The sequence below is a fragment of the Narcine bancroftii genome, chromosome 7 (assembly GCF_036971445.1).
Source record: "Narcine bancroftii isolate sNarBan1 chromosome 7, sNarBan1.hap1, whole genome shotgun sequence".
In the NCBI taxonomy this organism is placed as follows: Eukaryota; Metazoa; Chordata; class Chondrichthyes; order Torpediniformes; family Narcinidae; genus Narcine; species Narcine bancroftii.
Window position 1 is genome coordinate 1,465,397 of NC_091475.1, and position 15,398 is coordinate 1,480,794.

At 38.5% G+C, this 15,398-nt stretch overlaps 1 protein-coding gene across 6 annotated transcripts in view; it reads left to right on the forward strand.

Annotated features, from left to right (window-relative positions):
• Positions 1-11,550, forward strand: part of tmem39a (transmembrane protein 39A) — a 66,713-nt gene extending 55,163 nt beyond the window's left edge. For 5 of the 6 annotated variants that reach the window (XM_069888428.1, XM_069888430.1, XM_069888427.1 and 2 more), the window contains one exon: positions 298-812. In XM_069888428.1, coding sequence (XP_069744529.1) covers positions 298-531 — 234 coding nt within the window. In that variant the 3' untranslated portion in view covers positions 532-812. Of the gene's footprint in view, positions 1-297; positions 813-10,335 lie in introns of those variants that run through there. The other variant, XM_069888429.1, reaches the window with a different exon arrangement.
• Positions 11,551-15,398: the final 3,848 nt, after the last annotated feature.

Below are 15,398 nucleotides of genomic sequence, written 5' to 3' on the forward strand. Positions count from 1 at the left end.
TTTCTTTATTCTGCCTAATCCTCCTCCTATCAAATAGGATTATGGGAATGGTACCACTGCCACAAAGAGAGGTGGTTCTTGTTGGGTTGACAAAAGAGTCGACAAATGGAACTTTGCATTCCTCACATTTTTTAAGATCAGGAAGTAGTACCATAACTGCATTCTGGTAATGAAACTTTCAGTTTGTTTTTATTTTGCAGCATGTTCAAGCACTTCAATCATGTTGGTTTCTCTCTTCAATTGATTGCAAGTTATATCAAAACAGTTGAACTGATTGTTCTTTTTATTTTTGTCTAGTTTTTATTCCACAAGCCATTAAGGATCCTGAATCTTCTCATCCTTATAGAAGGCAGCGTGGTCCTGTATCAACTCTATTCTCTGCTTCGGTCAGAAAAATGGAACCATATACTTTCCTTGGCTTTGATACTGTTTTGTAATTACTACGTCTTATTTAAACTTCTGAGGGATCGGATTGTGCTTGGCAAAGCATATGCTTTTCCTCTGGGCACCATTGGACTGAAATCTCATTAGGGCGCCTAAAAAGGAGGGGTTGGGGGAAAGGATTTAAAGAAATTATTTTGATACTGTTTCTATTTTTCATGCAGTGTTTAAATATTTAAAATATTTTATATTTTGTATACTTGGATATTTTGAAGAGCTATTCTTTGCATAAGCAAGTTGTATTTTTTGTCTATTTGGCAACTTCACAAGCTAAGTGTGCGCTTTGCTCCATATGACAAGTGCCATTTATACTCGCAATAATCAATGTGTAGAATTGATCAGAGGAATAAAGGATAATATGTGAAATCTTATCTTTTGCGTTGTTGTCACCTTGAGGTAATTTTTAGGTTATTGTCCAAACATTTACATGAATGAAACTGTTGTTTTCATAGTAAATGATTTCATTTATGGATGGATGTTCAAATATGAATTGGTTTTAATATATTGGGTTTTACAGAATGGTGTCCAAGTAAAATCCATTCTTCATTTATTGTTTACATGATACTTCAATGACAAATGTATCAATAAAAATGAACATTCCTAATTTATTTTCTTTTAACTGGTTGGATTTGTTTTGATGGCGGACAAAGGCAGAAATCGAAAAGTTGAGCATGCTAGGAATAAGGTTCTGAGTTTGTTCTATTTCAATGCAAGGAGTGTTGTAGGAAAGGTAGATGAACTTCGAGCATGGATCAGTAAGTGGAATGGTGGCCATTAGGGAGTCTTGGTTGCAGGATGGGCAGGACTGCCAGTTCAATTTTCCAGGGTTCCATGACAAAGATGGAGGGAAGGCATTGCATGTGGGGGAAAATGTTACAACAGTGCTTAGACAGGACAGACTAGAGGGCTCATCTACTAGGCTATGTGGGTGGAACCGAGGAATGATAAAGTGATGACCACATTAATGGGATTATCTTATCGACCACCCAATAGTCAGTGGCATTTAGAAGAGGAAATTTGTAGAGATAGAGCAGAAAGTTTCTATAGTGATTTTAACTTTCTTCGTATTGACTGGACTCCCTTACTAGAGGAAGTGGAATACCATGAAAAAGAGTAATTGAGGTAAGCAGAAGGAACTATTTAGCATGTCAAATCCATAAAGGCTCTTGATCAAAAAGACCCCAGCTAGTTTCAATCTTTGTAGCCTTTACATTCATTTAGATCCATATCCAGCTCCCAATTGATTCAACCACTGGCCCTACATTCTACACCCAAACGACTTGCTCTGTTTTTAAAAAATCCTTGTGTTTCATTTGAGTGACTTTGGAGATTCCACAAAATGAGGTAGGGAAAGACTTTGTCCAACTTTTAGAATTCTTGGTCTGACACTTCTGACCTTTTGTATGACTGTCCGCATGACAAATAGTATAAAAATTGATGAAAATTGGTTTAATCAAAGGAAATATTAATGTAATTAAGGAAAGTGGGTGCTGGTAAAATGTTTAATATATTGCAGTTTATTACAAAAGAGGAATGACGACACTGATGGCATCTGTAAAGAGGACGTAAGATAGTGGACAGGTATGTATTAAGGAGGCCATTACCTTTTGGACAGTATATATTTTGGACAGTTAAACAAAGGTAAGTGGGGAGGGAGGGATTGTGGAGGTTCAAATCTTCAAATTCCAATTCTCTCTGACTACAGATGTGTTAAGGAATGTTCTTTTTGTACTTTTGTTTGGAATGAAAGGAAGAAATAAACTGATCAACTACCAGCTAATTAATTTGATTTAAATTTTTAATGAGATAAGAGTTGCTAAGGTGTGTCTGCATGAATTTTGACAATATTTTTGATGTGGTCCCATATAGCAGTTAGTTTTTCTTTTAAAAAAGCCTGTAGGATTCAAGGGATAGTGAGAAGAAATATAAATCTTAATTTGACCCAGTAGTAGCTAACGAAGGGTACTAGACTCTCAGATCCAGATGAAATGTGTTCACAACCAACCAAATTGCCAATCTGGGCTAGTCCTATTTAGAACCATAGAAAACTACAGCACAGAAAACAGGCCATTCAGCCCTTCCAGTCTGTGCTGAAACATCATTCCTCTAGTCCTACTGACCTCCACCCATTCCATAACCCTCCAGACATCTCCCATCCACGTATCTCCAATTTTTTCTTAAAACTTAAGAGTGAGCCTGTATTTACCACGTCAGATGGTAACCAGAACTGCACACAATACTCCAAATTTAACCTCACCATAACTTCCCAACTCCTGTACTCAATACTTTGAATTATGAAGGCCGAGATGCCAAGAGTACTACCTGTGACACCACTCTCAGGCAATTATGTATCTATTCCCAGATCCTTTTGTTCCTCTGCACCATTTAGGGTTAGGGTTAGGGTTGGGTTAGGGTCCTACCATTTACTACATATCCAGATCCCTCTGGAAGCTTTGAAAGCCTTCCTCGTTGTCCATGACGCCTCCAATCTTAGTCTCATCAGCAAACTGTTGATCCAATTTCCCACATTATCATACAGGTCATTGATACAGATAACAAATAACAATAGTCCCAACACAGATCCCTGAGGCACACCACTAATCACAGGCCTCCAGTCTGTGATTAGTCCACTACCATTCTGTCTTCTCTCATTCAGCCAATTTCAAATCCATTTTAAAACCTCTCCATGGATACCTAGTGTGAACCTTCTGAACTAACCTCCCATGTGGGACCTTGTCAGAGGCCTTACTAAACTTCATGTAGACAACATCCACAGCCTTCTACTTTCTTGGTAACCACCTCAGAAAACTCTTAAGATTCATTAAACATGATCTACCAGGCACAAAGCCTTGCTGACTAGTCTTAGTCCAAATACTTGTATATCTTATCTCTCAGAACACCCTCCAATAATTTACCCACAACTGACATCAGGCTCACCGGCCTGTAATTTCCTGGTTTACTTTTGAGGTCTTTTTTTAAACAACAGAATCCCTTACTAATCACAGAGCACCTATGGTAAAGAGATTACTTAAGGTGGTATGTGAAGTAGAGAGAAAAGGTTTGAAAACCACTGACTAAACCCTTACTATCCACCTATCTGTTTTTTCAGTCATTATTGTACTTGCTTTTGTAGTTTCCTATGGCAGCTTGTTCCATGAACTTGACACTTTCTGAATGGAAAAAAAGTCTCTCAACTGTCTCATGTCTACACTTTTCTATCCTGGGGGAAAAAGACTTAGCATTTACTTTATTCATGCCCCCTAATGATGGATGCACAAAGGAACTAAAACTAGTTATTGAACACCCTAATATATTAACTATTTGTTTCCTGTTCAAGAACGATTAAAAAAACTTTGCACAGGCTGCAGGGTAGGAAATGTTTTAAATATACACAGTCATTTTCTCCCCTTTTTTCCCCCTCCCTCCTTCCTACCCCCCTCCAAACCCATTAAACATTCAACATATACAATACAATAAAGTCATTAAACAATGTCATCACACAATGAAAATAAACAAGAAAATTGTGTCATCTACTTTTACATATTGAGTCAGTTCATTTCGTCGTCTTCTCATTCTATTATTTTAGGGGGTGGAGGTCTGCGGTAGGCCATCTCTGTTGTGTTTCATGTACGGACCCCAAATTTGTTCAAATAATGTGACTTTATTTTTTTAATTGTATGTTTTTTTTTCAATGGAATACACTTAATCATTTCCATCTACCATTGCTGTACTCTCAGGCTCTCTACTGATTTCTCACATGCCCAAATTACATGTACTGTTGTTCCCATTTCCTTCTTACAGCAAAAACATCTATCTGATACTGTTGGGTCCCATTTATTTAACTCTTGATATATATAGCCTGTGTAACCAATTATATTGTATCATGCGTAACCTCGTATTTATTATATTTCTCATAGTTCCGGAGCATAACTTTTTCCATATTTCAATTTTTATCTTTATGTTTAGATCTTTTCTCACTTTTGTTTGGGTTTATTGCTTATTTCATCATTTTCTTTCAGCTTGATGTACATGTTATAAATCTTTTAGTTATCATTGTGTCTGTAATCACATATTCAAAGCTGCTTCCTTCTGGTAATCTCAGTCTGCTTCCCAATTTGTCCTTTAAGTAGGTTTTCAGTTGGTGGTATGCAAACATTGCACCATGAGTTATTCCATATTTGTACTTCATTTGTTCAAATGATAATAAATTATTTCCCAAAAAACAATTTTCTATTCTTTTGATCCCTTTTCTCTCCCATTCTCTAAAGGAAAGGTTATCTATTGTGAAAGGGATTAGTTGATTTTGTGTCAATAATAATTTTGGTAGTTGGTAATTTGTTTTTTTCCTTTCTACGTTAATCTTCTTCCAAATGTTGAGCAGATGGTGCAGTACTGGTGAATTCCTATGTTCCACCAGCTTTTCATCCCACTTATAAAGTATATGTTCAGGTACCTTCTCCCCTATTTTATCTAGCTCTAATCTGGTCCAATCTGGTTTTTCTCTTGTTTGATAAAAATCTGATAGATATCTTAATTGTGCTGCTCTATAATAATTTTTAAAGTTTGGTAGCTGCAAACCACCTTGTTTGTACCATTCTGTTAATTTATCTAGCGCTATCCTCGGTTTCCCCCTTTCCATAAGAATTTCCTTATTATTCTCTTTAGTTCATTGAAGAATTTCTCTGTTAAGGGAATTGGTAATGATTGAAATAAGTATTGTATCCTTGGGAACATATTCATTTTAATGGAATTTACCCTTCCTATCAGTGTTAGTGGTAAATATTTCCAATGTTCTAAGTCATCCTGTAGTTTTTTCATTAATGGCTGATAATTTAATTTGTATAGGTGGGCTAAATTATTATCTAATCTAGGTATCGGATTGCTTGTGTTTGCCATTTAAATGGTGACTCTTTTCTAAACTCTGATTAATCTGCATTATTCATTGGCATCACTTCACTTTTATTTGCTTTGATCTTGTACCCCAATATTTCTCCATATTCCTTCAATTTCTTATGTAATTCTTTTATTGATAATTCTGGTTCTGTTAAGTATACTATGATCTTATCTGCAAATAAACTGATTTTATATTCCTTCCCTTTTATTTTTATCCCTTTTATTTTATTTTCTGTTCTTATCAATTCTGCCAATGGTTCTATTGCTAAAGCGAACAGTGAGGGAGATAGTTGACATCCCTGTCTAGTTGACCTGCTTAATTTAAATTGGCTCGATATATATCCATTTACTCTCACCCTCGTCATTGGTCCCTTATACATTGCTTTAATCTAATTAATATATTTCTCTGGTAGGTTGAACCTCTGTAATACTTTGAATAAATAATTCCATTCTACCCTGTCAAAGGCTTTCTCTGCGTCTAAAGCAACACCCACTGTTGGTATCTTATTTCCTTGTACTGCATGGATTAAGTTAATGAACTTTCAGACATTGTCTGTTGTTCGTGTTTTCTTAATAAATCCACTTTGATCTTGTTTTACTATTTTTGGTACAGTCGGCCAATCTGTTTGCTAATAGTTTTGCTATTATAATCTGAGTTAAGTAGAGATTTTGATCTATACGATGCTGGTGTTAGTGGATCTTTCCCTGTCTTTGGTATTACTGTAATTATTGCTGTTTTACATGAATCTGGCAAGTTTTGTGTCCCTTCTATCTGGTTCATTACTTCCAGGAGAGGAGGAATTAATAACTCTTTAAATGTTTTATAGAATTCTATTGGGAGTCCTTCCTCTCAAGTCGTTTTATTGTTCAGTAGCTTTTTTAATATATCCTGTATTTCCTCTATTTCAAATGGTTTTATCAATTTGTTTTGCTCCTCTTCTTGCAATTTCGGTAGTTCAATTTTAGCTAAAAACTCATCTATTTTGTCTTCTTTCCCTTCGTTCTCAGTTTGGTATAATTGCTCGTAGAATTCCTTGAAGTTTTCATTGATCTCTGTTGGGTTATATGTAATTTGTTTGTCCTTTTTCCTTGATGCCAATACTGTTCTTTTAGCTAGTTCTGTTTTAAGCTGCCAGGCTAGTATTTTGTGTGTTTTTTCACCAAGCTCATAATACATCTGCTTTATTTTCATTATGTTCTTCTCCACCTTATACGTTTGTAATGTTTCGGTTTTTTTTTTGTCCACCAATTCTCTTCTTTTTGTTGTATCTTCCCTTGTTGCTAGTTCTTTTTCTGTACTTACTAGTTCCCTTTCCAGCTGTTCTTTTTCCTGATTGTAGTCCTTTTTCATCTTAGTTACATAACTTATTATCTGCCCTCTGATGAAGGCTTTCATTACATCCCATAATATAAATTTGTCTTTCACTGATTCCGTATTTATTTCAAAGTACATTTTAATTTGGCGGTCAATAAATTCTCTAAATTCCTGTCTTTTAAGTAGCATGGAGTTTAATCTCCATCTATATGTTCTTGGTGGGATGTCCTCAAGTTCTATTGCTAATAACAGGTGTGAGTGATCAGATAACAATCAAGCTTTATATCGTTTTCCTAACTCTCCCTTGGATATGGGCTGACAACAGGAACAGATCAATCCTATGTTTTATGTCTACTCGAATAATATGAGTATTCCTTCTTCTTTGGGTGTTGCCTCCTCCATATATCCAAAAGTTGCATTTCCTGCATTGATTTAACCATAAATTTGGTTACTTTGTTCTTTTTGCTAGTCTTTGGTCCAGTTTTATCCACCTTTGGGTTCAAATTAAGGTTAAACTCCCCTCCTATCAATATATTCCCCTGCGTATCTGCAATCTTCAAAAAAATATCTTGCATAAACTTTTGATTCTCTTCATTAGGTTCATATATATTGACCAAATTCCAGAGTTCTGAATATATCTGACACTTTATCATTACATATCTCACTGCTGGGTCTATTATTTCCTCCTCTATCTTGATTGGTACATTTTTGTTAACTAATATGGCTACTCCTCTAGCTTTTGAGTTATATGATGCTGCCGATATGTGTCCTACCCAATCTCTCTTCAATTTGTTATGTCCCACCTCGGTTTGATGGGTTTCCTGCACAAATGCTATGTCCACTTTTTCTTTTTTCAGTAAATTTAGTAGCCTCTTCCTTTTAATTTGGTTATTTATTCCATTAATGTTTATAGTCATATAATTCAATGTGACCATCATATCTTGTTTACACCTCTTCCGCCTCCTCGCCACCTCCATCCCCTTTTTTTCCATTATTATCTTTTAAGTTTCCCTTTTTAATCTCAATGTATGACAACACACTTAAAACATAAAATACTCCAACAATTCCCACAACCAATAACACCTTAATCCCAAATGAACCCGCCCTCCTTGGATTGCCCCTTATCTCTTGCTGGGCAACCACAACTCCCCTTTCCATTTGGTTTGCGATCTTACTCATAAGTGTCAACTGATTTCGCAGTGACAGTTATTCTCCCGCCCCATTCCCCCCAGAAAACACTTTTTCTATACATATAACAAAGCTCTTTACCCCCCTTCTTCCTTTCCCTTCTCTTTTCCATCTTTAGATCTTTATATATACATTATTTTTACTTTATATTATTACATCTTTTTGTATATTTTATGGCCAGTCTTCTTTCTTGTCACTCCTCTTCATCTTTTGTCCTGCAAACGTTCTGCAAATTCTTGTGCTTTCTTCAGATCCGAGAACAGCCTATTTTGTTCCCCAGGTATCAATACTTTAAATACAGCTGGAAATCTTAACATGAATTTATAGCCTTCCATAAAATTGTTTTCGCCGTATTGAACTCCTTCCTCTTCTTTAAGAGTTCAAAACTTATGTCCAGGTAAAAAAATATTTTTTGTCCCTTATATTCCAACGGCTTATTATCTTCTCCAACTTTATTCCTTGCCTGCTCCAGAATATTCTCTCATCATATATCTTAAAAGTTTTACTAAGATGGATCTCGGTTTTTGATGTGACTGCGGTTTTGGCACTAATGCTCTATGTGCCCTTTCTATTTCTATTCATGCAAATCTGTCATTCCCAAAACCTTCGGGATCCATCCTTTTATAAATTCCTTCATGTCTGAGCCTTCCTCATCCTCCTTCAGGCCCACTATTTTTATGTTGTTTCGTCTACTATAATTTTCCAACATATCAATTTTCTGAGATAACAACTCTTGTGTCTCTAATTTTTTGCCACTTTCTTCCAATTTTTCTCTTAAATCATTTACTTCCATTTCTACAGCAGTTTCCCATTCCTCCACATTTTCTACTCGTTTCCCTATTTCTGTCATGACCAGTTCTAAACTTTGCATTTTATCTTCTGCTCTTTTCATTTTTCTTTTAATTGCACTAAATTCTAATGATAACCATTCTTTTAATAACCTAATTTGCTCTTCAAAAAAGGCTTTATCTATATTTTGTCCATCTGTTTTACCTTCTTTTTCCCTGTGAAGATCTTGGTCTCCCTCCTCTTCTGTGTCTGTACCTGTGTTTGTGTCTCTTCTGCTCTTTCTGATGTTACTTTTATGTCTTTGTCGGTCCTCCTCTTGCTGGGCCACTTGCTGTTGGGCCTCCGGTTGCAGGCTGTCTGTCTGCTGGGCCTCCTGCTAAAGATCGTGTTGTCATCGATCACCCTGTTGCCATTCTCCCTCTTCCGGCCCATCAATTCTTTCCTTGCCATTATTTTGTTTTTCTTGATTGTAGGTTTCCTCCAGCTGAGCACCCCGATTCTGGGCCTCTCTCAGCTGGTCGCGCTGTAGCTGCTCACTCTTCGGCTGAGCCTCCCTCCCGCTGGTGTTCACTTTGTCTTTTGATTGCGCACTGCGCACTTTTGTTTAGCTCCAAGAGCCATTTTTGAAGTCCACCGGTTGGGAGGTCGTGACTTCGCTGGGCACTCACCAACTTCAGAGATCGGCTGCTGTTCACCACTGCAGCTCCCTGCTCTCGCATGCAGGTAAGTCCTTCAGTGATTTTTCCTTTTTTTTCTGTTGTTCTTACTTTCTCTCTTTTGGGTGCCATCTTCTGGCTCTTTTCTGTAACTTTATCTTCTATTTCCTGCGTTTTATGTTTGTTGAGCTCTGTTTTTTCCAAGCTTTTTTTTTTCTTTTTTCTGGAGAGGGCTGGTTCTCCCTGACCGCCCACTACTCCATCACATGACTCCCTCCAGAGGAGGGAATGTTGATGTAAATAAACATTTAGAGTTTTAGAATATGAAAGATTGTAAAGAATTTCTGTAAGAATATAGTGGAAGTCTTCAATGAAGGAAAATAATTAAAGAAATTATGTCATGCCTTTACTCTTTCACTCCACTGAAGTCTCACAGCCTAACCCTAATTAGGTCAATGTTTTGGGAGGATTATAAGACCAGAATTTGCTCACACACAATGCTTAGAATATCAGGATGACACATTTCCACCATCTCTGTCCTATACAGCTATGGACATATGGCGAAGCAAGAACAAAAAGAATTACAACATGGGGGCCATGAAGCCAGAGATGGACAGAAACTCTGGAAAATCTCTCTTCATGCTCAAGTGTTTAAAAAGTCATCTGGAATATTGATCTTGTGATGCCTCACACATTGTCATAAATTAAGCAATGTTTATTTAACCTCCATTAGGCCTATTGACCTGCTGGTTAATTGCGTTATTGAAAATGCCATATCCATAAAATTCTCAAAGAATTATCTGAGGAGTCACATAACCTTTATTCTCAGTTATTACTCTAAAAAATGCTAAGTGAAAATACAGTCACTTTTGTCCGATAACAGGTTTCTGAAGAACATTTTCAGAAATAATGTTAATTGAGAATTATTTTTTTATAATCAATAATTTTCCTTTGCTGTTTCAATTTTTTTGGTTTCCTAGGATGCAAGTGGATGCACAATCAGTCAGATGAGATTTATTTGGCTGAATAGTCTTTTGTTGCCTTCCTTTTTAGGAGTTCTTATATGGCAGATGCAATATTGCCGGTTCTACGCTCAGCTCTGGATCACCTCGAAAACAGCAACTCATAAATATGGCTGCTCTTCATCGACTACAGCTCAGCCTCAACACCATTATTCCCTCAATGATGCTGAAGAAGCTACAAACTCTGGGCCTCTGTACCCTCCTCTGCAACTGAATCCTTGACCTTCTCATCAGAAAAGCAGTCAGTACAAATTAGAATCAACATCTCCTCACTGATCATCCACACAGGTGCACCCCAAGGATGTGCGCTTAGACCACTGGTACAATTCCAATGCCATCTAGGTTTGCTGGTGACACCACAGTTGTCGGCAGAATCACAAACCGCCACGAGAAGCATACAGGAAGCAGATGAGCAGCTCTTTGATTGGTGTCTGTGATGATGTAATGGAGGGGTGTATTATACTGACTGCTTCTCATGTATGGAGTTGTTTGCTATTGGCTATGGCTGTATCAGTGTCACATCAATAATCTTGTGCTCAACATCAGCAAACCCAAGGAGATTATTGTGGACTTCAGGAGGAAAGCAGGGGAACACAACCCAGTCCTCATCAATGGCTCAGTAGTGAAGAGTCAAGAACTTCAAATTCCTGGGTGTCAACATCTCCGAGGACCTGTCCTGGAGCCTCTATGTTGATGCAATCACAAAGAAGGCTTGCCAGCAGCTGCGGCTATACTTAGTGAGGTGTCTGAGGAGATCTTAGTACATTACTGAAGACTCTCGTAAACTTCTACAGGTTTACTTGGAGAGCATTCTGGCTGGTTGCATCACTGCCTGGTATGGAGGCGTCAACTTTCAGGACAAGAATAAAGTCCAGAGGGTTGTTAACTTGGCCTGCGACATCACAGGCACCAGACTTCACTCCATCGAGGACATCCACATGAGGCGGTGTCTTAAAAAAGTATCCTCAAAGACCCCAATCACCCAGGCCATTCCCTCTTCACTCTGCTACCATCGGGGAAAAGGTACAAGAGCCTAAAGATGAGCACTCAACAGCACAAGGACAGTTTCTTCCCCGCTGCCATCAGATTTCCAAATAATCAATGAACCAAAACACTGCCTTACTTTTGTGCACTATTTACTGTTGTTTTTTTATAGTCATGTCAGAAGATGTTTGGACTATGACGACCCTGCCAAATTTCATGACTTGTTCATGACAATAAATTCTGATTCTGGAGTGATCTAAAAGTTGCAGCTCTCTATGGCCTCATTCATTTGGAATGTTCTTTGTGTAGCAGGTTGGCATGAACAACCCTCCACATCTAAATCTGTGGCAGCTTTGTGACATGAATAATAAATTTGTTGGAAGGCAGGAGATGCCAAGTACTTACACAGAATTGTGGGCAAATAGGTTTTCCTTGAGATAGTTTATGCCAGGAATTGGAAAAGAATGTGTGGGTATCTATCCTATTTTCTTCAATATCAATAACGCAACTTCGCACTTTGTCTGATGTGTATTGGCTCCTTTGAGAAGGAATTAGGCCAAGTCTGGCAGAAGTGATAATGGCATCATTTACTGATATGGTAAATGGATTAAAGTGAACAGGTGCATGGTCAATGTTATATTCTAGGCAAATTTTCATCATGAAACATGAAGGGAGATTTTCAGTTTCTGCCCATCTCTGGCTTTGTAGCCGAATGTTGTATTTTTTTTAAAGCTTGCTTCTCCATAGATCGCATGTCTGCAGGAGTATAGAAGAGGTGCTGGAAACATGCCGTCATGATATTCCAAGTATTTTGTGTGGGCAAGTGCTGGCCTTATAATCATTTCTAAACATTCATATAACTAGGGTTAGACTGGGATACCTCAGTAAATGGAATAGTAAAGTGGTAGTCTAAATAATACCATTAATGAAGAAACTTGGAATATATTTGATCAATCTATAAAAAATTGTTGATGCAAGTTCTAATTAAAAAATGCTAACAAGATTCAAGATTTCTTTATTGTCATGTAATAAAACAAGTGGAATATTATAAAATTTTATTTAGTCTGCTATAAAGCAGACAGATTTGCCTTCAGCAGAAATTACAGGGCGACTCTTACAGTCAGAGAAAGAGAAGCAGAAGAGCGTGCCCCCAGTCACTGAGTGTGGATGGATCTGTCTCCAGCACTCCAGCAACCTCTGCAGCCACACAGACCCCAAACTAAACAATTGGCAAGCCAAGCTCCAGAGCCAAACATCTGACACAATCAGGGAGCCTTTAGCACCCAACGCATCCTTTCACATCCTGGTATAGAGACGTGGTACAGTTCTGATACCTGGTACCTTTTCAACCAGTCTGGAGCTAGTCTCCAGCCGTCCACAGTTTGGTGTGAGTTCTTTGACCGCAGTCACCAACAATCTGCAGCCCGGACATCTCCTCTGCTTCTCCTCAAACAGACGGTGATCTCCCAGTTTTCTGGTGCCCCGTGCCAATCCTCTGCTTCCCCAAGACTGCAACCCCATCAGGCTTCTTCTGAACAAAGGCACTGTCATCTTGTGCCCTGACCCCAAGGATGCAGGATTTTAAAATAAACCACTGTCGGCTCTTTTAACGGTAGTTTAAAGCCTGTACGGAGTCGTCAGTAGTTTGACTGGGCAGTAAAACACTGCGGAGAAGCACTGAGTCTTCTCTTCCTTGCTCTCCATAGGTCGCCACCCACTCTGGCAGCGGCCGCCATTTTTTTAGAAATGTATGCTGACCAGATTTCTTTGGACACCCAAGCTCACCAGTATTATCTGGAGAAGAGTGATTCAGTCATGATTCACATTACATACAAAAGGTGTTAATAATTTTGAGAAATCGGATAGCTATGTTATATTAACACTTGTTTAAGGAGATTTTGCATAACGAAGGGAATTCATAAGCAGATAAAGGAACAACTCTTTTCTCAACAAAGAAATTCCAGAACAACAAGACATAATATGGGTGACACAGATGGCCATTAACACACACTATTCTTCTTTCTTCTTTGGCTTGGCTTCGCGGACGAAGATTTATGGAGGGGGTAAAAAGTCCACGTCAGCTGCAGGCTCGTTTGTGGCTGACCAGTCCGATGCGGGACACACACTATTACAGCTCTGTCAACCTGAATTTGAATTGGGCTCTCTGTGAAGAGTTTGTACGTTCTCCTTGTGACTGTGTAGGTTTCTCCAGCTGCTTGTTTCCTCTCATGTTCTAAAAGACATAGAAGTTGGTAATTTGATTGGTCATATGGGTGTAATTGGACTTGTGCACCAGAAGGGCCCATTACTATGAAGTATATCTAAATTTAAAAATAAATAAATATTTATAATGTGGAAAGATTTGCCAAGGAATCAGTTCTAACGACAATGTTTCAACAAATCATAATCTCTGCTTAGCATGTATCCGGTCTCTATGAAACTAACATTATATATATGGAGAAAACTTTTCTCAGAAAAGACTAAATATAAAATCCCAAATTTATTAATGACCCAACACCCAACCCCAACCCACCAATTTTCCCCTGCAGCCGCTGCAACCGTGTCTGACTTGTCAGCCACAAACGAGCCTGCAGCTGACGTGGACATTTACCCCCTCCATAAATCTTCGTCCGCGAAGCCAAGCCAAAGAGAATGACGTTTTACATGAATTATATGTGCGTCTGCCAATCTTTATATTTAAAATGTCAGCAAAATTTGATACTTTTATTCGAGTTTAATGTGAGACTGCTCCAATGGCCTGGATTTTGTGAAACCAGTCACACTCAGATATCAAACTGATCTGGATATCAGAAAGAAGAACTTGCAAGCAAAACCCTCTTGGAACTGGATGATGAGGCTATCTGTGTTGCAACAGCCTTGTGTGACAATATTGGGTCATCAAGTTTTGACCCTGAACCAGATGTCAAAGCTACACCTCCAGCATTCCCTTGGTAATATTAGTAATAGGTTTATTATTCATAAGTACAATATATATGTGCAGCAAAAGTTTTATTTACTGCAGCCTAACAAGTACTTCATAAAAGAAAAACTCCAATAGAATAAATTACTGTGCAGAAAGATAAGAGAATAAATATTCAGTTACAGTTAGTGGAATGGTGCAGACAGGTCTTTTTGTGATATCAGAGTAGTTTATGATTGGAATAGTATGGGGTGGTTCAAGAGCGTGATAACCATTGGAAAAGAATGTTCTTGAACCTAAAAGTGGTGGACTTTAGGTGTCCGTAGTCATCAACTAGCTCAGCCTTCAACACCATTATTCCCTCAGTGCTGGCCCAACCATCCATCCCCACCCCTGCAAATGGATCCTTGACTTCTTCATCGGAAGACCACAGTCGGTTCAAATTGGAAACGTCTCCTCCTCTCTGATGATCAACACAGGTGCACCTCAAAGTTGTGTGCTTGGCCACTGCTCTACTCCATCTACACTCATGGCTGTGTGCCAGGCACAATTCCAATTCAATCTACAAATTTGCAGATGTCACCACAATTGTCGGCAGATTCAGACGGGAATGGGGAAGCGTCCAGGAGGGAGATATAGATCAGCTAATTGAATGGAGTCATAATTACAATCTTGCACTGTGGCTGGAAAAGTGGACTGGTCCCAACCACCGGTCCCCAAAACCCACTGCTGCAATTGGCCCTGACATCTCCCCATCCCTGCCACTGGTCCCTGACCACCTCTTCACCATAACCCATCCAGACATTTTACAATTGTAAATAGTTAAAAAAAATAATTGTAGAGCTCAAGATCCCCGCTCTTGCCTGAAAGCCTGAGGCGATTTCTTCAATGCAGAAAGCACCACACCCAATGTTAAGAATAGACTCGCTGTCACCGACTTAAACTGCAGCCGATACTGAAGACTTGGACCCAGCTCCATTTGGCATCTTCCCGGCCAGAAGTAAAGATTTCAGGTTTTTTTGTTATTGTAATCACTTCTTGCTTAATTTACATATTTGTTACTTGGCAATTGGGGTGTTGTAACAAAGTTAAGGTTGTTGCTGGGAGGCCCGGAAATCAATCTCTAGCACCATCCTACCAGCTGCTCTGAGGCGTTGAGCAGAAAATTAGCAGGTTGTCTTAGACGACTG